This window comes from Stegodyphus dumicola, chromosome X1 (assembly GCF_044657685.1).
Source record: "Stegodyphus dumicola isolate Sdum_Otavi_A_Nest chromosome X1, ASM4465768v1".
Classification (NCBI taxonomy): Eukaryota; Metazoa; Arthropoda; class Arachnida; order Araneae; family Eresidae; genus Stegodyphus; species Stegodyphus dumicola.
Genome location: NC_140780.1, coordinates 170,532,150 through 170,556,252, shown reverse-complemented (window position 1 = coordinate 170,556,252; position 24,103 = coordinate 170,532,150). Strand labels below are relative to the sequence as shown.

Here is a 24,103-nt window from a genome sequence, read left to right as displayed (position 1 = left end):
CCGTGATGTAAAAGAAAGTTTTCTAAAGTTTATAAAAGCAGTTGAAGAACATAGAACATCATATTTGGAGTAACAAGTATAATCCACTTTAGCAAAATTAGGTATTAAAATTTATGGAGGGCAAACATATGAGAATGCAGCTAAACTCTCAGGAAAATACTTAGGATTCCAGGTGTAGCGTAACGGTATCTTAAACAGTCAGGCCGAAACAGAATATTAATGGGACTGTAATAAATATTGGACTGCACTGAGACTGTAATAAATATTACAGTCCCAGTGCGATCTACATCCACCACGCTAACCATTTTTCCCTGCATTCTCTCATTGTTTGTAAATTGCCATCAGCAAGCTAAAAGCGTGAAAATAAATTAACTGTAAAAAAATTATTGAACATTAGATGGACGGCAAGAGCTAATGCAGCACTGGCATTAAAAATTGGTTTAAACCATATTAAAGAAGCTTTCTCTGATATCTGTGCTTCAGATTCGGAAAAGAAAATATATGTAGTGGAGGCTACATCTTTACTTAAAAAATTTTGTAGATATGAAACAATATTCGTGCAATAATTTGGAATACCGTTTTCCGGGAAATTAATGCTTTCAGCAATTCCCTGCAATCAACTGATTGCAGCCTATTAAAGGAAATGATTTATTAAACTCTCTGGATAATTTTACTACTTGATTCCATCACGAAATTTTTAACTTAGAAAAAGAAGCAATTCTTATGACATCTTTGACATTTGAAGAACAGAACTGCAGACCACAAAGAAAGTCCCCCCCCCCGATGAAACCAATGAAGGATCTAAACAATCGTTCCGAATGCATTTAAATTATGTTTAATTCTTTTAATATTATTGTAACAATACAATAGCAGAAAATGATTGTAGAAACGAAATATATAAAACAGTGTAGAAAAATTTTAAATATTCTTTAATTTAAATTTGTGGAATTTAGAAAAAAGTCTACGTAGAAAAGTTAAAAACTCGAACGATCCTAATCCCAAAGGATAGTGCAACTAGCTAGGACATGTCGAAATGGAGACAAAAAAAAAAAAAAAAAAAAAAAATATCTATAAAAATCATATACAAGGTATGCATTTTAATGATGAACAGGAAAAATTTTTGTAATTTTAAAAGAAGATTAAGACAAATTTAGTTTTCCCACACGTATATCAGAGAAATACCACTATCTTTTCATAATGTAAGTTATTTAAAAATTGTTTAGTGATTATTTTAATATCTAGTACATCCGAAGAAACCTCCTCCTCTGCTTAAAAAGGGTAAAAAATTATTTAAGAAGTGCAATGTCAGAGGTAAGATTATACAGCATGGCTCAATTATATAAGGGACAAAAGGTATTAAATAATATTGACATTTCGAAAATAATTCATGAATTTGCTAGAGAGAAGTCAAGAAAAAATTTATTAAACCTTCTATTTAACAATCAAATATTTTTAATTTGAAAAGAAATTCCATAAAATGTTTTAGCAATTTAATTTTTTCCAATTTTCAATGCATCCGGAGAAAGATCTTTCTCTGACATAAGAAGGGTAAAAAAAAGAGGTAAGATGTCAGAAGAAAGGTTAAACTGTACAGCTCTACACTATCTACCAGTAAGTATATTTGGACACCCAATTGCAAATGCCGATATATGCGGCCATGATATACGTCAAGCCCTCCGTCTTCAAATATCGTTCAAGAAACAACATTGGCATTAGTGAGTCGCATGCAAGATGCCACGAAGTGCATCAGAGTTATCTGATTTCGAGAAGGTATAATCATCGCGTATCACAAAATGGCCGATACTTATGGGGCATATCTACAGAGCTGAATTACCCAAAATTGACAGCGGCCTATGTGATCTAGCAGTGGAAGGTGAGCGGTAATTGTCTGAATGTGCTCCAGATCGGCAGACCCAAGAAACTGGGAGATAAGTGACCGACGGATGCTATCTAGAGAAATTCCGAAGAACCGTATCTACCCCCATACTCTAGGAGTTTCAACAGGCAACCGAGAGTGTTGTTTCGATGAATACTATCCGTAAGGATCTGCTTGCTTTTTTTCATGGTCATGCTGCAGCCCATGGAGGTAGGAAGTAAGAAGGAGAAGCCCTAACCGGTTTTCCCTCACACACTGCTTTGAAGCACTGGCAATCCCTTCGTGGTGACCAAAACATTCAGTGTCTTACCATTAAGGATCAACGGGTTTTGACACGATCGGATGTAAATATTCTGTAATTACGTAAATATACATATAAATGTATATATTTTCTTTTTCTATAATATTTCAGAGTCTTAAGTATGTGAAAAGAATACATTTTTAAACAACATTTCATTCTGAACGGAATTAAATGCTGTACTTTTCACCGAACAGTTTGCTTAGAAGGGTTTAATTTGAACGAAATATTTTCACAAGTTTTCGTTAATTACATTAGAAAAAAAAAAAAAAAGTTTAAGGTAATTCGATTTTATTCGGTTAAGGATTACAAAAATTAAGATCAAAGTTTATTGAATTATTAAATATTAAAATTATACATTTGCTTTTCTATTTATAGAGCTTCTTTCTAAAATACTTTCTCAAATATGACATGATTTTTTAGCTTCTGAGGCATCTTTTAAATCGAAAAACCGAAGTCAATTTATAATTAATGTTCTATTCGGTCCATTTCAAATTAGAGCACCTTTTATTTTAATTGTGAAATACGTTAAATATTGGTGCTCATTTCTATGTACTTAACTTTCTCTGAATATTTTTTAAAGGGAAGAAAAGAAAAGGACATTTTTGTAAATATTATTTAGAACTTATAAGTAAGTTATTATAAAATGTAAGGGAATAATTCTTTTAATTATGCTTATCAGAGTTTTTTTGCCCTTAATTTCAACAATACATACTCTAAAATTCTTCTTAATTACTTCCTTAAGTACGCATCTCATAGAATTTGCTTTACAATACCTTTTAACATATTGCTTTCCAGTACGAACTATTCTTCCTTAAATAGCTTTGTGTAACAATAGTAAACAATAAATGTTTCTTTCATACGGAAGTGTCCCGTTTTTTGATTTGTATGGAACTGCCGTGTGTCTAAATACTATCAAAGCGCTGTCAAGGGAGCTTCTGAATATAAACAAAAACACCCCATCTGGAAACCGGTCTCGGAGCAGTGCTTCATTTGTAATGCGGAGTTGGCTCCTCCTTCCTTTCTTACCTCCATGCTGCCGTCGATAATCCTTTGATCAACAAAGTCCAATCGCGCTTCTCAGTTAATGTGGTGCAAAGCAGGTCGACAGTGGACAGCAGACCAGTGGAAACGGGTTCTCTGGAGCATCAGTCAAGGTTGACTCTCTACCGTTCGAACAGCAGGGTCTGGGTCAGCCTGGAGAACACCTCCTGCCAGAATTCATTGTGCCCACAATTAAGTTCAGTGGAGATAGAATTATGGTCTGAATGCGTTTCTACTGATATTGACTAGAACCCTTAGTCAAAAATTCTTGGTAAGATCAAAGCCGACGCTTACTGCACTATTTTGCATGACAGTTGCGGCCTACCTTGTGACAGATTCATGGGTTGGACTCGTGTTAGTTTCAGGACGACAACACCAGCTGTCACGTTGCGAGATCTACCATGGATTGGTATGGTGACAATGGGGTTAACCGAATGGACTGTCCTACCCCAGGACTTTAGCAAGAACTTCTGGGACGAGTTGGATCGTCGAATTAACCCTTTCCGGCACGCTACCTTTTTAAAATTGGAATTTGGACACACACATAAAAAAAGGTAAGCAGTCTAATCAGGCTTAGAGGAATACACAAGTAAAATTTTAAAATTCTGTGAAGATAGGACTTATCGTTTTAATTCTGTGGGTGTGCCCGAAGCGGGCACATTGAATGAATAGAGCTTCGAAAAGAGTGCTGAAACGAGTATTGCTAGGAAGCGCGTAAAAGAAGAGATTTTGCCTACGATTAAAAAACACTAGATTCTGAATACCGTAGCAGATTTAGCATTACCCAAGGTGTGCCATGGGGAGGCCTGCTACTCTACACCCCCCAAAAAAGCTCTTCTTGGTTATATGATGATCACATGCGTATGAATGGAAAATAAATTAACTTGGGTATATGATATTTACACTTCATATTTTATACTTTCGTCTATTTTTTCATGTTGATACTTTTCGAAGAAAGTGACACCACCTTTGAAAAAGCACAACCCAATGTTGAATGTTTTGCACATGTACCGGGATCCGTATCAGATTCACTACCTGAAAGCAATTCGTGTAGCACTTCCAGTGCTTCAAAAATGATCAGCCATCTCCGATCCATTTGGAAAATAATTAAAAACCTGAAACAAATAAACTAATAGTATATCCACAATTTGAAATTATAAAATAAAAGTAAATAAACGTCTACAATTCAAAACTATTAAACGTAGCGCAAACAAAACTTCTTTAAACGAAAGCGAACGAGAGAAAGAGAACTGCTCTAGTGAAAAACCAAACAGCTAACTGATAAAATTACTCGACCTTCAGAAAAATCACCTCAACAATTTCTTAGTTGATAACCAGCCCTCCCCCCCCCCAAAAAAAAGAAAGAGAAAAACAGGAAATGAAACACAGATGTGGACCCACCTTTCTATTGTGAATGAGCTGACCGATGAGCTGCAGAGAAACAAAGATACAGTTGATGGTCTTGTCCTAGTCTCTCAGTAAGCTTACTTTGGGCACACCTGATGTTCGTTGTTCGATTTTAGGCAAGATTTCAAGGTAGAAATTTTAAACTAACATAGAATAAGGAGGTTAGCATACAGCCAAGAAAATAACATAGAAATTTCTTTTCAAACAATTCCTTTCATATCCCAAAAAAAATCTGGAAGATTTCTTTGAAAAATGAGGGTCTTTAAAAACTGAACATGGACTGGTCTGTGTTTGGCTGCCATCTACTATAAAGAAGGTTCAGAGTAACCTATAAATCCTTTTTCATTCAGTTTTTCTGTGCGTACAAAATGAAGTTTTTAGGTGTGTTCCACAAAGGGTTAAAGGGTGCAACTACTATCGGTGAAGGAACTTGCATGGTTTCTCCATGCCAAGTGGAAGAAAATACCAATAGTTGTCATACAAGGACTTGTAGAAAGCTTACCCCAGTGTGTTGAGGGTGTAATTGCCACTCGTGGAGGCTTTACCAATTATTGAATACAAATACATTTTGTTTCTCTTTTCAGGCATCCAAAAATTTATTGGCAGATAAAGTATTACATATGGAACGAGATGTGATAAATAACATCGATATTTTTTAAATTATTGATAATTTCAATTGAAGAATTTAAGGGAAAAATTGATTAAACCTTCAATTTATTAGTTATCTAACCTAATAATCAAATATTTTAAAATATTCCATAAAACATGTTATCAGTTTGATGTTTTACTTTTCTTTCGTATAGAACATTTAATTTCTTTATACAATTTTAACTTTAATGTGTTTTAGTCTTGATAATATGGCAATATTTAGAAATAAAAGTAATAGATCACAATTTCTATTAAAATGTTAATAATATTAAGTAAGACTCGTTTCCCGTCATTATTATCGACTGACAACAGGCTTCTCTTTTCGTCATTTACACTTCTGCAGCTGAAGAAGTAGATTCTATATTTGAACCTTCGAAACTAGTAACAAAATTACGCTGATTCCTGTTGCCTTAGCTCCTCCAATAATATTAAAGAGTTATGTGTACTTAATTATTTCAGTACATTTTAGCACTAACTACGTTTCAGGCATACAGATACGTAAATACGTTCTTAAGGGGGGCTCAACTGGCTTTTCAGCCCTACCCTAAGAGCTTGAATTCCTATGGAAAAATTGCGAGTCTTTTATCCTTCTAAGCAGCACATATAGTTGAAATTACAAATCACTGTTTTCATCTTTCAGATATTGTGAAATTTTGCATTAAATATCTGTATTAAATGAAATGTTGATATGCGCTAAATTAAAAATGAATTATAATTAACTGTCTTACACATATTTTTAAAAGAATTATATATCAAAAATTGTTAATGGTATCCATGGACTCAAAAACATATTTTCAAACTTTTGCTTTGTAGCTTCTGATATAATATATACATCAGTTTTTGACAGAAAATGGCAAACATGTCTCTAGCTGCCTTTTCATTTTTTCAACATATATACAAAATTCCTTGCAAGATAATACCATATAATATATTAAGCCATTAGTTATTGGATTTAACAGGTGATATTTATACCAGTTTGTAGGGTAGTTTATATTTTGTTTCTTTTTACATAAATATTTGCAATCTTTTTAGTATAATAACCTTATTTCAAATTTACCATTTTATGTAAATAGTTCTAATTTAATTTCACAAATGCAGCTTGTTAAACATTTCTATAGTGGAAACAGATGTGTTATTAAGTTGTTACTGACCCTTCCCTTTTTCCCTCATTGATGTTATTTTAAAATTATTTAATTTTGTTACAGATTCTATATTTTGACATTAAATACGATTTTAGTGCAGTTTTTCAAAAATTTTTTTTTACTTTTAAATAATGTTAGTTACTTTTTATCTACACAACTTGCCAAGTATGTTAAGCTGGCTTCCCAATTTCATATAAAGCTCACACAGAGTTTAAATAGCATAATCCGAATTTACATCTATGGCTATAAGTGCTCTTACAAAGTTAGGCATTCTATGGCCAATCTCAATAATCATCGTAAAAGTGTGTTGCGTAGATTCCATTACTTAATTTATATTCTTTCTGCATTTTGTTTATTCCAGCATTATATTTGTATTTTCATTCTCTACTAGAAAAAAACACTCTTTTATTATGCTTACATTATTAATTATGGATATTGCATATTATTAAGTACATTACTTTTGCCTGAAATGTTCCTCCTTACCCTTGTATTTATGTACCTCAAACTGTGTTTATTTGGATCAGCACAATTATCATCCGAATAATCGTTTTTGATGGAGATTGGATTCTGTGTCCGTGAAGCTATGTACCATTCGAGTCATTTGTCATCTTCTGGACTTTAATACAATGTAGCAATATTGCAAGAAGGTTGATACAGACTGGATTTCACTTTTCACATTATAGCCCACTAACAGCCAAGCAGTAAAGTTCCTGAACACTAGTTGTTTGGCCCAGGATTTGAATCCTAGCAAAAAGGCTGGGTGCACAGGCACTTCCGTGGTTTTCTCCATATGTAACATACATACAAGACAGTTTCCCTTAGAAAGTCCTCCATGAAGGCTTACCTCCTCTTAGGCAGATAGCCTTTGACTGTGTTCCCAAGATCAAATAAACCAAACCACCTTCAACTTCTCCAACAGCATCTACCAGTAACTCCTACCCATCAACAGCAAAACTTACTCTGCTCTCACAGCTGCAACAGAATGGACTCCATTGACAGCACCATTACAACATTTACACTCACTCATAGCCACCAACAGCAACATGCGTTCTGCTGTCATTGGTGGCAATGTATCAATCAAAATACAGCCATATCGCATTCAGTGACAAATCATGATTTTCACTTCACTCAGATGACCAAAGAATTCATTTGTGAAAAAGGCCTATAGAATAAATACAGTTCACACAATGTCAATGCAGATTATCCATCACACCTACTATTGGCTTTTGGAGACCACTGATTGATATTCAGTTATCTTTAGTGATCCTTCACAGCACTCAATGGTCCTACATTCCGTCTATGATTTCAAGCTATGTGTTGTATTGCCAATGCTGCTGCATCAGTTAGAGACTATCTTTGAGGAAGAGAATGCCCTCTTGCATCAGATGAATGTCTTCAGAAACTACCTGCAAAGTGTCCCAACAATTCTTTAGCCTTCTAAATCTACAGAACCTTTTATTAACTGAATACAGATGGGACACATAAGGACACTAGTTACAGCCATTTAGCATTATGCATGAACACATTGAGCAATTATAAAATATCTGTCAGCAAAACGCTCATGACAGTCTTCAGTCCATGCCAGACAGAATATCCTCATGTGCTGCCAACATAGAAAGTTAGCTATACATCATACTATTACGTAACAGTTTTTGATGCATGTTTGCTCAATAAACTGATTGAATGTCATCCAGTTTTAAACATATCTTTGTCAGTTTACTTCCCATGTCAAGTTTTTTTCATAATCGAACAGCTTTTCTAGGTGCATGGAATCACATCAAATGAGCACTGTCTAAATCTGATACAAAATTTTATTCTACATGCAAGAGAGAGAAAATGTATTTTTAAGTGCATTATGTTTACAATATTTAATTTCATTTACATAAAAAATAAATTAACTTAATAACTAAATATGATTACTTCCGCATGTCGAAAATTCCTAGTAAGTGCACAACAGAAACAACTGCTTAAATTTGGGAAAATAATTTGTAGTACTAATATGATAATTTAAACACCTTCACATTTACATATAACTTAAATTCATATATTAACTGCACTGGATATACATGAGTAAAATTAATTTGGATTACATAAAATGTTCCAAGAGTTCACAAATTTACATTCACAAAATGAAAAACACTATTCCACAAGGACTTTCAAAATATTTCAAAAATAATAAAAAGATATGGCGGGATCATTCAATTACAAAATATATAGCATTGGACATGCTTGTTAAAAAAAAAAAAAAAAAAAAAAAAAAAAAAAAACTTTCAATCATTTCATAAAATGAATATACAATTCACTAAATTTCAAATATTTAATTATGCCGAAATATAGCATGTATGTATTTTAATAACTATAATAATAATAAATAATTGCTGAAAAAAGATCTAGCTTTCACTTATCCTGCTCCCTGTCTAAAAGTCCTTAGTTGGGAATTAAAAGGCAGACTATAGTAATAAAAATTTTATGACGTAACTATGTGGCATAATTAATAAAGTATTACTTCCCTATTCATTAGCAGTGACCTGTCACCCATCATATAGGATTCTACACAACTTGCATCCAAATCATGAACATAATTTTCAGAGTATTAGGTGAGGGAGGCAGCACAAGAAAACATGGAAAAAAGGTTGCAGAAACCCAAGAATGATGAAAGCTATGTGATTTTATAAGACCAAGATATTCCAGATGCAGTGACTGAAGAGTAATTAGAAAAATAGTAAGAAAAAACATAAAAATTGTGGTGAAAGAACAAGACTGAATCGTGGTATGCTGAAATGTCAACATGAACAAACAAACAAACCACAAAAAAAAAAACCTGAAAGTTTCCACACTTTATAGTAAACCCAAAGGGGCCTTTTTTTTATTATTTTGTGTGTTACCTTTATTTATTAAATATCATGTTCTTTGCACTCAACCCATAAAATTCATTTCAACAGCAATACCACAAAATTATTTGAAAAGAGCTTATCTTTAGAATTTCCGATATGCAGTCTTGCAGGCTGGAGATAAAAATGTTTTCTGTACAGTGTTGCAATTGCTCGCTTTGAAATCGTTGTTTCTTGATCAAAAACTCATAAATGCTTTAGATCATGGTGGACGTGGTGCTATACTAATAAACCGTATGATAGAGGCATAGTGCCCACGTCCCCAGTTTCTTATCCTTATCCTTTACAAAATATGACATATATAATAAAACAAATTCCAAATTTCGGCTTGTAGGTGCCCATATTCGAGTGGAAACATACCTTATTCAAAATTTAATGGCTCTAGGTACCTTTGTTTTATCACAATGCAAGCAGATTCTTCATTATTTAATTTCTTTAAATGTAACACAGGGTTCTAATATTTGTTGGCAACAATTTGAAAAGTGAATCATCATTTAAAGTGAACCAACGCAAAATGCCAAAATGAAATTAATAGCCCATCTGGGCTAAAAAGAACAGGAAAGGAAGAAAAACTGAAAAATCTGTTTAACCTAATTATTTATTATACGTATTACTTTAATTACATTTTAAATAACATATGTCTCTGTAAAATATCTGAAAAGTCAATTTTCTTACAGTATACAGTGCCTTTTCAGGCTACTTAATTTTAACATATACATAATTCGTAATTTGCATTAGCATGTATACATGTGGTGATCAAGAAGATTTATTTTCCAGAAAGAGATAATTTTGTATATTCAACTATTTTTCTGTATTTTTCATACTCATATTTCATCAATCCGGAAACCAAGTAACATGAAAAGCAATTAAAACATTATTTATCCACATAAAACATACCTTGTCTCATTACAAGAACCAAGAGTTAAAAACACTTTTTTATAATTTAAACATATAATAAATAAAACTATAAAAATATGATTAAAAAACAAGCAAGTGACTGCATTTTCATATCAATACTTCAATGGAAAATTATGCATATTTAAAAACAAATTTTAATATGAAATGGGGAATAAAAATTAAACATTTAAAAATATAAAAAAGTACAAATTGTGAGTACTTTTTTATTAAAATCTCTACAAACAGTATTATATTTACACATACAGTGATTTACAGTAAGAAAACAGAAAATCACTGTATATGTTAAATAAAAACAGACACTTTATTTACTAATTTTATCACATAGCAGCAACTTACATTTTTAAATATTTACAATTTTAATATAACATATGTTGACTCATACATTTTGTACATACAGTTAGTTTTGAAGAACTATAAATGCATTAAAAACATCCCATCTCTGCAACATTCAATGAAAAAACACTGCAATGCTGTATTTGCTTTTGAAAAAAATATTTGAATGCTGCAAAAGAATTCCCTGCATGTCTACATTAACTGCATAATACAGAATATTTTTTACCTATTAATAATTTCATAAACTTCCTACGCTATTGAATCTCTTCAACTTTTCAGGGAAGTTATCTTTGTATAAAACTGGATCTGCTCGAAATTCAACTGTTTTTAAAGTCATTACTCCATAGCTTTGGGCGAATCTGTTAATGCATTCAGAGCGCTCTGCCATGTGTATAACATCTGCAGATAACATTTCTACATTTGTGCATTCTGGGCACTTGAATTTCTTCCTTGGCGTCACTTTTATTGGAGCTTTGCTCGTAACATTTGCAACCAAAAAATTCATAGCAATGTCCTCACAGTTCATATGATCATCAACCCACTCTTTAATATCTCCTGGCATTGAATTAGTATAAAGATAGCTGTAGTACTGTTAAAAAAAATGTCAAAAATTATGTTAAAGGAAAAAGTTACTTCACAAAGTAATTCTAAACTTATTTATTATACAACACTTAAACATGATATTTTTAACAATTATTTTTTATTGCCATGGTCTAAGTTTTTAAAAAAAACTGAAAAAAATATCTGATAATAAATACTAAGAATAAAAATGACAAATTCTCTAACAAAATAGGTAATATACATCTCTATCAGACATCAGCTTATTCATAATTATTAAGTAATATAATTTTTCTGAATCAATAAGATATTCTTATTAGATTTAAGGAATATAATACAGCTAACATTTTTAGAAACCTAAATAACTACAAACTGCTTCAAATCTCTAATATTTGTTTCTTTCAAGATAGCTGAGCTCCCATACCCACTGCTTTGATCTTTGTTTTGTTCCATTATAAGGTATTTCTCCCCATTTCCTAGCATGCCTTTGTGGTGTAATGGTTCTGCATGCTGGGCCAGTATCCAGAGGTCTGTGGTTCGATTCCTGGTGAAAGCGTTTACTAATTTTTCATCTTGCCTGCTTCGAAAAAATATCTAATGTCTCTACAACATAATTATGTGTATTAATTTATAATTATTAATAATCACTAGATTCTGGATGTCCACACAAAGTGCCCTATTTTGCCATTTCATGAAATTTGGGAGTAAATTCCATTTTTGAGAATTCTCCTGCCATGTACACTTAACTTTATTGTGCGTTTTTATTTACTTCTTAGTTAAATTCAATTACTTTAATTATTTTGCATTCTTTGATAGAAACATGACTATCTAACAATCTGTGCTATTATCAATCTGTGCCAGTCAACAGATGATACTGATTCTACTATATACTGTGAGCTCTTCATTCGTGGCGGAAGTATGTATGTGCTAGCTTCCATGAATTAAGAATCAGAGAATAACTATTGCATTCCCCTGAAATAAGATAGGATCTTATATTAATTTTTGTTCCAAAAGTTTATTCTTGGACCTCTATGCAAAGCCTGAGGATGAGGCTTTCTGTCTATCCAAATGAATTACCAAAATATACATAACATGCGCACGTTTGTAATCAGTGGAAGAAATGTAGACTGACGAAACACTCCTCTGATCAATTATCATTTGAGATTATTGACTTATAATCACTGTGGCTTCATTCATAGTAATCGTGTTAAAGTACTGGTATTTAGAAAAGTCAATACTATAAACAAAAGGTTTGAACACACATTCAATAACTTCAGTTACTTTTGAATTTGAGCAGTGTTATTAATCTTCTTACAGACTGTTTGTATTGCCGAAGAAAGACATTCATCTAATGTCGAGATTCTTTGAATTCTTCGAGAATATGTCTAACTATAGTACCAAGCAAGGCTACAACATACAACCAGAGAAGTGGAAAAAAATGCCAAATCTCTTGTTCTGCCACAATTGAGGTCCATGGCATTTAAAACTCTCAAACACTCTGCTGTTTGTTAGTCTTATGCAAAGTTTGCTGGTGTGTGTTTGCTTAATTTTTTTAATACAATACCCTAATTTTTATGAAATTGTTACTGCAGTGAACAACAACCTTTTTTTTTAAAAAAAGTTACATGCACTGACTACAAGGAAACAAGAAGACTTTTTTTTAATTATTATTTTAAGCACTCTAAAATACTTCCTGAAGAGATTTCTGCTATAACTAAATGCGGGACACCTTTGTATTACAGGTGATTAAAACATTTTCATATTAAAAAAATTACTGATGAAAAAAAATTCATTGTGCTATTAAAACCAGGAGAAACGAATGTAGAGTATTTTGTTACCAATGATGAATTGTTTAGCACAGTACGCAAAACTCACGTTAGAATAGGCCATGGACAAAGGATACAAATGCTTAAATAACTGCAAGTTAAATACAAAAATATTACATACAAAGCTGTAATGTTGCATTTAAATTTATGTAAACAATGTCATATGAAACACAACACACATAAGAAAGGTACTGTTATGAAGGCAATGCTCAGCTCAAAGTTAAACTCAAGATGTCAAGTGGATCTGATAGACCCAAAGTTACACTGGAATGGTGATTATAAGTTCCTAAACAAAGTGATCCAGTTATGAGATTTTAAATCTAGGAGAGCTGAAGTAGCATGCCTCCTTCTTAAAATATTTTGAAAATTTTGTGTCTCAGCTATACCGCATTTGGATAATTGTGATGAACTCAGTAATCAGAACTATCTGCTATATTGAAAGATTTTATGATAATTCACAGAAAGTCTCATCATAATTAAACACAAGACTCAGTTGAAAGGGCAAATCAGGCAAAAGTTGGCAAATCAGTTGAAAGGGTAAAACATATGTAACATATTAACTGCACGGGACTAATAATTGTACAAATAAATAGTCAGATGGTTTGCCTTTTGTTCAGTTTGACAAGAACAGAGCACAACCTATAATGAAGGAATATGCCAAAGTCCTTTTGAAGTCACGTTTGGTGTTAAACCGAGAAGAGGTATAGCACCAACACTTTTGCAAGGAAAGCAAATTGCAAATATTGAAATTGAAGAAATTGTTAATACCTTTGAAGAAATTTTAGCAGGGACCATACCAAAAACCATATTTCAAACAAAAATATTGAATATTTTTGTTTGTTATAGCAGCCTACCACATCTTCATATCAAACCCTGACTGAACAAGTTTATTTCTATAAAAAGAACAGCCACAAGAGAGAATTCTCTACTGCAAGCAATCAAAATGTGAACCTAAAAAAGAAAATTTCCTCCTGCTCAAATTGGTGATACAGTATGAATGTATGTTTCTGATGTTGTCTGTGGTCATACAGATGCTTGCAATATGTTGACCGTTGTAGCTGGAATAGAAGACTCCGACTTTTATACACAAACAAACAAAAATGATACTCTCAAGCAGCTTTATACCCGTAATCTGTATGTAATTCATAAAGAAAAGTTACTTTCCATAGATGAGAAGAAGTGTCTCAAGTCTTCTCAAGAAGTGTAGCTCCAATTGAAAAGTGGAGGGCAAGTACATCCATGTTGCAATTGCAAAAAGAAGTGTTTCATGATTAAATAAAGTTGTAAAAATCAAAGGACTGCGATGCAATTTAACGTGTCATAACATTTAAGTTGGAATAAATAAGGTCCTACAATCCATTGTATAACATTAATCATGTAATTTATGCAGTGTTTGTATTATTTTCTGATTTAGAATTTACTGTTTGTTTTAGGTTCAACAATTTATTTACATGTGTTGTTATTTAAGCTTTCTCCTATTTTGATATATATCATAATATGGTTTAATGATGGTTAAGTACGATTTAAAAAGTAATCAAGCATTTTTTCCTTAGTTTACTAAAAATATTTTTATTCAGCATTCATCCTCAGTGCATGCTGAATGTCAACATTTGCTGATACAAGTGAGAAATAATGATATTTAGCAAATATTTTGGACATACACCAAGCAACTATTTGAAAGATGACATTCACTACAGAGTATCAACATATGCCAGCTATCAATCTTTTATACATATCACAGCAAAAAGTAATCTGCAAAATAGGTAAAATCTACAAAATCAAGAACTGGAAAAAGAATTCAAACGTCTCTCCTATGTGACTGTACTGAGTTATCACCTGAAAGGAATTTGAAGAGCATTTCATAAAGCTGGTATTCGTCTCTGGAAAATTGAAAATTTTTTAAATCAAATTAGGGTATAAATTGGAGTGAATGTTAATTGAATTTATATCAATGGATGCAATGGGGAGATTCATTGTTAATACCACTAAGGAACCAACAAATGAAATGTCACAAATATGTTTACTGACAGCAAGAAAGCTGAACAAACAGCACTGCAGTTGCCCAGTTTTTAAACTAATTAAATGGCTTTAATTTGGGTAGATGAAATGATGAAGAAGAGAGTTCTGCTGTATTGAACAGATGTAGGCCCACCAGGGACCAAGCAGTAAGAGCTTTGATTCACAATACTCAAAAAATTTCAGAAATTTCTTTGAAGCTGGACAATCAAGCATTAAGAACATGACTTATTTTAAGCTTAATTTTCTTATACCTAATATTAAAAAGAAACTGATTTCATAATATGACAAACAATACTCCACTTAAATTGCAATGCTATTTTGTTTCACCAAAAATTATAATAGCATCTTAAAAAAAATGTTCCTCTTAAAAAAGGTACTTTGAAATGTTTTCAGTTTTTCAAATTTCACTCTACCCAAAAATAATTCACACATAAATTTCAGTTTTGAAGGTCACAGCACATATTTTTATGCTGTATTTTAGAACCTGTTACAAATGGAAGCACTATACCCCTTTGGTCTTTCAATCCATTTTTCTAGTATTTTGGATCCTAAAAAGCATGGCCTCTGAAAGTCTCAATATACAATACAATAATCTTAACAGGATTATGAATTTATTTGCACATAAGTGCTTTAAAAGCACCACAACAACAATTATTGATATAATGATTTTGAAAATAAAACAGCAGAAATGACAAAACAAAAATTTTATGTTAAACTTAACAAACATTTGTTAATAACAAGTCGATGCCAGATTTGAACAAAAATCCAATATTTTTTTAATCAAACACCAATGAAAAACTTAGTTAAAAGTTTCACAAAATTATGCTTTTTAAAATAAATCTTTTGAAAATTATAAGTAATATATGTCACCATCATGAATGTAAAAAGCAATAACTATATTTTAGCTTTCATAAGAAATAAATTCATGCTCAGTTTCAGCAACTGTTATGACTATACTCAGCAAATTAGCATAAATCTGAGGTATATATATATATACATATGTATATATTATAGATATTTAAAACTAAATAATTAAAAAACATTTTATATTAAAATTATATTTATGAAAATGAATAATATTCTCTTATCTACTATTATGCAGAATGTTCTTTTATCATAGCAATTACTCTTTTTTCTTTTCAGTTCTACTATTTGAAATTAATAAATAAACTTCTCTGAAATATCCATATTATTCTAAGATATTTCTTTAAATATTTATATTTTTCTAAATATCCACAGATTCAAATAATTTTGGCCTTCTGTGGAGTTGAATGCATCTGAGAAACTAGCAGTCATCTTTAAAACTGTTGTTTAATCTTGCTTGTGATAATAATACAGTACAAAGACCGAAAACCGGACGTCCATTATCCGAAATGATCTAAAATTCGGACCTCAAAACCACTAATAACATTTTTCTGGTAGGCTTTATGCATGCGCATTTGATCCCCCCCCTTCGCGCATACTAAAACATCTGGAGAGTCCCGATTCTTAATTTGACTTCGCCGCTAAATAAAATACCTTGTTATAGAAGAAATAATTATTTTAGCATAAATTTGTACAGTCAGTAATTTGGCTCCGTTGCTGCGTATCTGCTTGGCACACATCTCAAATTGAAACATTCCACACAGATAAATCGTTGATCTGATGGCAACCTGGGGAATCATTATATTCCATTCCATCACTGCATGCTTATCAACACATGACAACTTGAGTAATGATGATGTAGTGATGCCTAATTTTTTTTTTATGTTAGTAATTGAATAACAAAGGAGTATGGTAACCTTTTATGTTGACATTACACTTGGCGATGATTGCAGATTTAAGTTAAATGTGCTAAAACATGTAGACGAGGAAAAATTTAACAAAAATTTCTTTCCATATGCTAAAAATAGATTTTGTTGATGATACTCATAGACCCAAAGATTACATTTATAGCTATTTGAATTAAGAATAACTGATTTGTTATTCACATAAACTAGAACCCGCGCCAGGGCTCGTAAGGCGGCACCGGGTTGCAGAATTTAGGACCCACTGTCACATTCTTGCCACTAGATGGCGGGCATCTCTTCCTTTACTTTTGCTATAGCTGAGTTTCGAGGAAGAGACGAGATTGGAACTGCTCTGAGGAGGGTAAAAGATGAAACTTCACTCAGAATTAAAATGTACTGTCTTAGAATAATTCTACCTTGTAAATAGTGTATATTAGTGTCTTATTTCAATAAATAAGTAAAAGACAAAGATGACCTGTTTATTCTAATAGAAACTCTTACTGGAAACATGATTATTAGAAGCCTGGCGTCAAGAACACTGAAGATGTAGCAGGTAAGGCATTTTACATTAATTTTATTGTAAATAGAAGAACCTGATGCAACATTTTTATGGTGCCCGAACAGGGACGCCAGGTTTTTTTGAAAAGTTATAATAAAGTGAATTCAAAAGCTGAATATTAAAATTGAAGATTTTAATACTTGTTCTTGAAGTATTCAGCAGAAGAATAATTTTGTTTCCTAAGTGAGAGTTAAATATTTCTTTTTCGTGAGACGTATATTTTTTGTGTAAGTGTTTGAATCTAAGAAAGATAATGGCAGAAGTAGATAAATTAAAAAAGAAAAGAAGTATCTTAAGAACTGCCATTACAAAACTATTTAAGAAAATCGAAAGTGAATTAAATAAATCTGAAGGTAGTATTAATGAGCTCGAAGAATTGTTAGAACAGCTTAATGCTAAAGCCGAAACACTATCTAATGACGATGTAGAAGTTGAACCAATTCTGAGTGTAGATGAATTCGAAATTACAGAACAATATCGCGAGAAGATAACGTTATGGAAATTCAGGCTTAAGAAATGGATTAAGGAACTTGATCATGACTTAAATGTACCGAACACTCAGCAAAATATAAAAGATACACCTAATGTTAAATTACCAAAACTTTCGGTTCCCGTATTTTATGGGAACGGTAGTCAATGGCTTACTTTTTGGAATAGTTTTGAGTGCTCAATACATAATAACGAATCATTGAACAAAGTAGACAAATTAAATTACCTGAAAGCATATTTAGGAAGAACAGCTGCTAGTTGCGTTCAAGGACTTCCGTTATCGTCGAAACATTATGATTCAGCAATTCAAATCTTACACGACCGTTTTGGAAGGAGAGACATTCTTATTAATGCGCACATGAATAATTTGCTGAATATTGAATCATTAAAAAATGCGAATGACATAAAAACATTTCGTAACTTGTATGATAAGTACAAACACAGATTAGATGTCTCGAAGCGTTAGATGTTGTATCGGAATCTTACAGCGCTTTGCTGTGTCCGATGATTTTGAAGTTATTGCCTTCAGAATTAACGCTTGAATTTCATAGAACACAAAATGTTGGCACCGATTATAACATAAAAGATTTAATGTTATTTTTACACGCAGAACTTTCATCCCGCGAATGCACAAGGTCAAAGCTTTCGCAACAGCAAAAAGTATCCGATCGGCGACAGTCTTCTTCCCCCCTCCCCTGCAATGAAAAGCGCATATGGTCTCTCAAATAGACATAATAAACCAAAGATTACGACTGCTACATATTTGTTTACAAAATCGGAATGCAGGGAGGAAAATATGAACTGCGTCTTCTGTAATCAATTCCGCAAGATTTATGACTGTAGTTTCGTTTCCGGCTTATCATTACATGAAAAAAGGGACATTTAAAAAAGGAAATGTGCTTGCTATAAATGCCTTAAACCCCACCATTTGGCGCGAAACTGCAGAACAAAAATAACTTGTTCTATTTGTAAAAACAACATGCAACTATTATGTGTAATAAACAAAATCCTTCTGTCGAGGTTTCAGAAATTAAAAAAGACGAACAGATAGAAAATAAAGTACTTTCAAATCAAGCAGGATGTTCAGAAGTATAGTTGCAAACTTTAGTTGTTCGCATATATGGAAGAGGGAATAACCAATTTGTTCGAGCGATAATTGACAGCGGAAGTCAAAACTCATACATAAGCAGGTATGCAGCAGAAAGGTTACAATTAAGAAGCTTAGGTGAACAAAGTGTAACCCACGGACTTTTCGGTGGCATAGAAGTTTCGGAAAAACATAAACGTTATACAATAAAATTGGGTAGCGTAGATAAATGGTATAATTGCGAAATCAATGTATTAGATGAAAGAAAAATATGTTCTTCGGTCACTAAAATCAAAAATATACACTGGATTAGGGAACTTAGAAGAAGAGGAATTTACGTCAGTGATGTTTTTGAAAATAGAAACTGCAGATTATTCCAGGAGAACCCCCAAGAGATTCATTTGTTGTTAGGGGCAGATGTTGCTGCAAATTTATTTACAGGTAAAATCGAAGTTCTTCCTTGGGGAAGATTAGTTGCTGTAAGTACAAGACTTGGGTGGACAGTCATGGGGAAAGCGAACATTGACAATTATGGAATAGAAAATTCCTTTTCCACGCTTTTGTTATCTTTACATATGTCTGATGCCACGCTGTCAGAACTGTGGAGGCTTGATGTTATCGGAATAACAGATCCAGTTACAAAGAAGGCTAGGGAGGAAAGGGATTTGCAAGCAAAATTGCAGTTCGAAAATTCTGTATCTCTAAACGAAGAGGGGTGTTATGAAGTCGCACTTCCGTGGGCGGAGAATCATGTACCACACTCTTTACCCACAAGGATTTAGCTTTGAAACGTCTACAATCTACCACCCAAAAACTTCTATCTCAAAATTTATTTTCTTCATACAATGCAGTTTTTAATGACTGGTGTAACTTAGGAGTGATCGAAGAAGTTAAAGAAAATATAGCGGTTGACTATGGACATTATTTGCCACATAGGCCGGTGATCAAAGAAAATAGCTTAACACCAATTCGACCGGTGTTTGATGCGTCTGCGAGGAAACAATCGTCTCCTTCTCTAAATCAGTGTTTGGAAGGTGGACCAAATTCGATAGAACTAATTCCTTCTCTTTTGTTGAGATTTAGGGAAGGCAAGTTTGCTGCTATAGCAGACATTGAGAAGGCTTTCTTACAGATTAGCATAAAGCCTCAAGATAGAGACTGGCTTCGGTTTTTCTGGTGGAATGATGTGGAAGAAAAGAAAACGAAAATATTTCGTCATACTAGAGTAGTATTTGGGGTTAAGAGTAGTCCTTTCCTTTCGACAGCTGTTATAGAATTCCATCTACAAAAGTACATGAAAAATTCCTCATATGATACGGAGATGATAGCTAAACTCCTGCGTAGCTTCTACGTAGATAACGTTGTTGCCAGTTTTGACAAAGAATTCGAGATGATCCAGTTTATCGAAAAATCTCGAGAAATAATGTATGAAGGAAAGTTTAATCTTCGAGGTTGGTTACATAACGGAGATAACTTGTAACAGGAAACTATTTCACCCGTATTGGGTCTGTTATGGAACACTCAGAAAGATAATTTAACTTTGAATCTGAATTGGCTAGAAGATTTTGAAATGGGTATAATAACAAAGAGAACAATTCTAGCTGTAACACACAAAATATTTTATCCTATGGGAATTGTGAGTCCTATTCTCTTGTATCCTAAAATATTGTTGCAGAACCTATGGAAAACAGGAATTTCTTGGGATACTAAAGTCGACGAGAGTACAAAACAAAATTTTGTGAACTGGTATAAAAGCCTTTTTCTCTTAAAAGAAATATTCCTCCTACATTGGATACATTCCAGCAAAGACAATAGGAAGTTCTGCAGCATTCACACATTCTGTGATGCATTTTTGGAAATGCATTTTTGGACGGATTCTACAACAGTTTTGACGTGGATTCAAAGGGACGAGATTGTCTGGGCTGTCTTTGTGGAAAACAGAGTCAGGGAGATCAGGAAACTCACAGATCCAAAAACGTGGAAACATATTGCTGGAACAAAAAATCCAGCTGACCTCCCATCAAGAGGTTGCACCGCTAAACAACTTTTAGTAGTTAGATGGTGGGAGGACCCCGACTGGCTGAAGAAAAATCAGGAAGAATGGCCTAGACAAAGGGAAATACCGGACATGGAAATAGTGAATTCAGAAAAAAGGAAATCAGTCATTTCTGCACTAAATACACAAAGGGTAGAACATTTTTTTGAGAAATATTCATCTTACCATAAAATGTTAAGAATAACTGCTTGGATATGCAGATTTATCAACAACTGCAGAAGACCAGATTCTAAACAATCAGGAGAACTCACTGTCCCTGAGATAGAAACCGTAGATAAGAAAATATGCAAGATAATACATATAGAAGCATTTGGCAAAGAACTTAAAGTTAGAAACCTATGTACCTTTTTTGACTCAGATGGCCTTATTCGGTTAAAGACCAAGTTTACTAGAAGAGAAGAAGAAGAAAATTTTCTCTGTCGAATTGTATTGCCCTCAAATCATGACTTAGTTCATAGGTTAATTTTAGATTACCATTTGTGACTATCCCACGCTGGTGTGCAATTCTTACTAGCCAATATTCAACAGAAATTCTGGGTCCTGAGAGGAAGAAAAACAGTACGTAAAGTTCTTATGAAGTGTGTTCGCTGTAGAAGATATAGCACAAAGGATATAGAGACTGTTCCAGCACCTCTTCCTGAAGATCGAGTTCGAGATGCTCTGGTGTTTGAAGTGACCGGAGTCGATGTAGCCGGTCCTCTTTATTTAAGAAAAGAAAAAAAGGCATGGATCTTGCTCTTTACTTGCGCAGTCTATCGCGCGATACATCTTGAGCTGATAGAAAGTTTATCAACAAATGCGTTCATCTTGGGATTAAGGAGATTTATTGCCAGAAGAGGTCGTCCAAGTATTATTTACAGCTATAATGGCACTAATTTCGTTGGAACTGAAAATCTGTTAAGATCGATAGATTGGAAAGAAATAGAATGTCATTCAACTAGTATGAGAATACAGTGGAAGTTTAATCCCCCAACTGCTTCATGGTGGGGCGGTTGGTGGGAGAGAATGGTAAAAACAGTCAAGAAGATGTTGAGAAATGTTCTCGGAAAGTCTTGTGTCTCTTACGAGGAAATGTTGACTACACTTTGTGATATCGAATCAGTGATTAACTCAAGACCCCTTACGTACCTTTCAGAAGATCCAAATGATCTTACGGCACTAACTCCTTCAATGTTTCTACAAGATGTGCACAACGTCGGAGTGCCTGACTTAGACTACCTGGATACCATCAATCTGCCAAAAAGATACAAGTTCTTGCAGAACTTAAGAGAACATTTTCGCAAAAGATTTCGTGATGAATATTTAGCTATCCTAGTGCAAAAACCATCTAAACGATCTACTCGGACTATCAACAAAAATGACTTGGTGTTTGTTGGCAGCGACAACAAGAAGAGAATAGATTGGCCAATAGGTCGTGTTGTAGAACTATATCCTGGGAAAGACAATGAAGTGCGTGTTGTCAAAGTGAAAACTGCAATGGGTGAACTCCTAAGACCTGTGAAACGTATTTAACCTCTCGAACGTGATAGACCTAACTTGTTTAGTGACTTTACCATGAACAGAAAGAACTCTGCCGATAAGCGTGACAGTGATATGAACTATCAAACTAGATATGGACGTAAAACGGTAAAACCTGTTACATATTTTTAAATTGCTATACTAATTTTTGTTTCTTTTCAGTATTTTAGAAATTTAATTGTCCTAACAGTAGTCAATTGGAACATGTTATCTGGATATGGTATGAATGTAATGCAGAAAATGTTTAGATGTGTAATCCTTCTTTGTAAGTATTAATTTTAGAGCATTAGTTACTTTTCATATTTGTGAAAGTTCTACTTAAATTTTTGTTTGATTATTGATAAATTTTGTTTTGATTTTCCCATCTTATCGAGGTAAAATCAAAGGGTGGGAGGATGTCACATTCTTGCCACTAGATGGCGGGCATCTCTTCCTTTACTTTTGCTGTAACTGAGTTCCGAGGACGAGACGAGATTGGAACCGCTCTGAGGAGCGTAAAGATGAAACTTCATTCAGAATTAAAATGTACTGTCTTAGAATAATTCTACCTTGTAAATAGTGTATATTAGTGTCTTATTTCAATAAATAAGTAAAAGACAAAGATGACCTGTTAATTCTAATAGAAAGTCTTACTGGAAACGTGATTATTAGAAGCCTGGCGTCAAGAACACTGAAGATGCAGCATGTAAGGCATTTTACATTAATTTTATTGTAAATAGAAGAACCTGATGCAACACCCACAGAGACTGCATCAGGTGGTGAGATATAGCGTGGGCCCTCAAAAAGGCTTAAGTATATGGTGGGAATTTATTTATTCAGAACTCTGATAAGCCTTAAGCATATGCAAGAAATGGACATAAGTATAATAAATAACTAAACTAATACAATTCAGGCTTAATTGTCTCAGTGTAGGATAGAAGCAAGATAAAATTTAACGGAACTTGTCATTAGTCGCCAAGCTCATGTTGCATAGCCAAATATGTATAGTGAACGATAGCTAAATTTGATGATGATAGCCCTCATTTTAAAGGTTTTTGGATATTGCAAAACAAAGGTGAAATTTTCCAATCAACGGATTTTGTAAAGAAATGTGGAGAAGCGGTAGTAAATGAAGATGATATAAAAGAAGTTTTTCATTGTGATGATAACGCCTTCTTAATCATCAATCAATTCATGAATGGTGAAATTTATAGTATGATCCAGAAAATATGGATAGTCAAGAAAGTGACAGAGAAGTTACTGAAAATGAAAAAATTTCGATTGACAAGTTAGTCAGAATTCTCGACACAGCAGTTACAGGACTTCAACAATGTAACTAAACAAGAGATTATGTCTGTCTACAGAATGAAAGAGAAAGTATTAGCATAAAAAACAAAGCAACTTAAACAACTTACATTGAAAGAAGTGTTTAATAAGGTAAACAAATAAATATTAAGCTTTTTTTCGTAAATTTTGATACCCTTAGATCATAAATACGTCATTATTCCGTAAATCATGTTTCATATTATTAATTTTATAATTTCTATATGCCATCTTACTAGATTTAAACTGATGATCCAATATCCGGAAAAATCCCAAACCCGGAATCACTGAAGTCCCGACGAGTCCGGATTTCGAACTTTGTACTATACCAGAGAAGGTTAACTCGGAGGTGAGACTGTTAAC

At 33.1% G+C, this 24,103-nt stretch overlaps 1 protein-coding gene across 1 annotated transcript in view; it reads right to left on the bottom strand.

Annotated features, from left to right (window-relative positions):
- Positions 1–8,208: 8,208 nt before the first annotated feature.
- Positions 8,209–24,103, bottom strand: part of sotv (exostosin glycosyltransferase sotv) — an 88,288-nt gene continuing 72,393 nt past the window's right edge. The window contains exon 11 of the mRNA XM_085808054.1: positions 8,209–11,146. Within this exon, the coding sequence (XP_085664180.1) occupies positions 10,796–11,146 (351 nt within the window). The 3' untranslated portion in view covers positions 8,209–10,795. The remainder of the gene's footprint in view (positions 11,147–24,103) is intronic.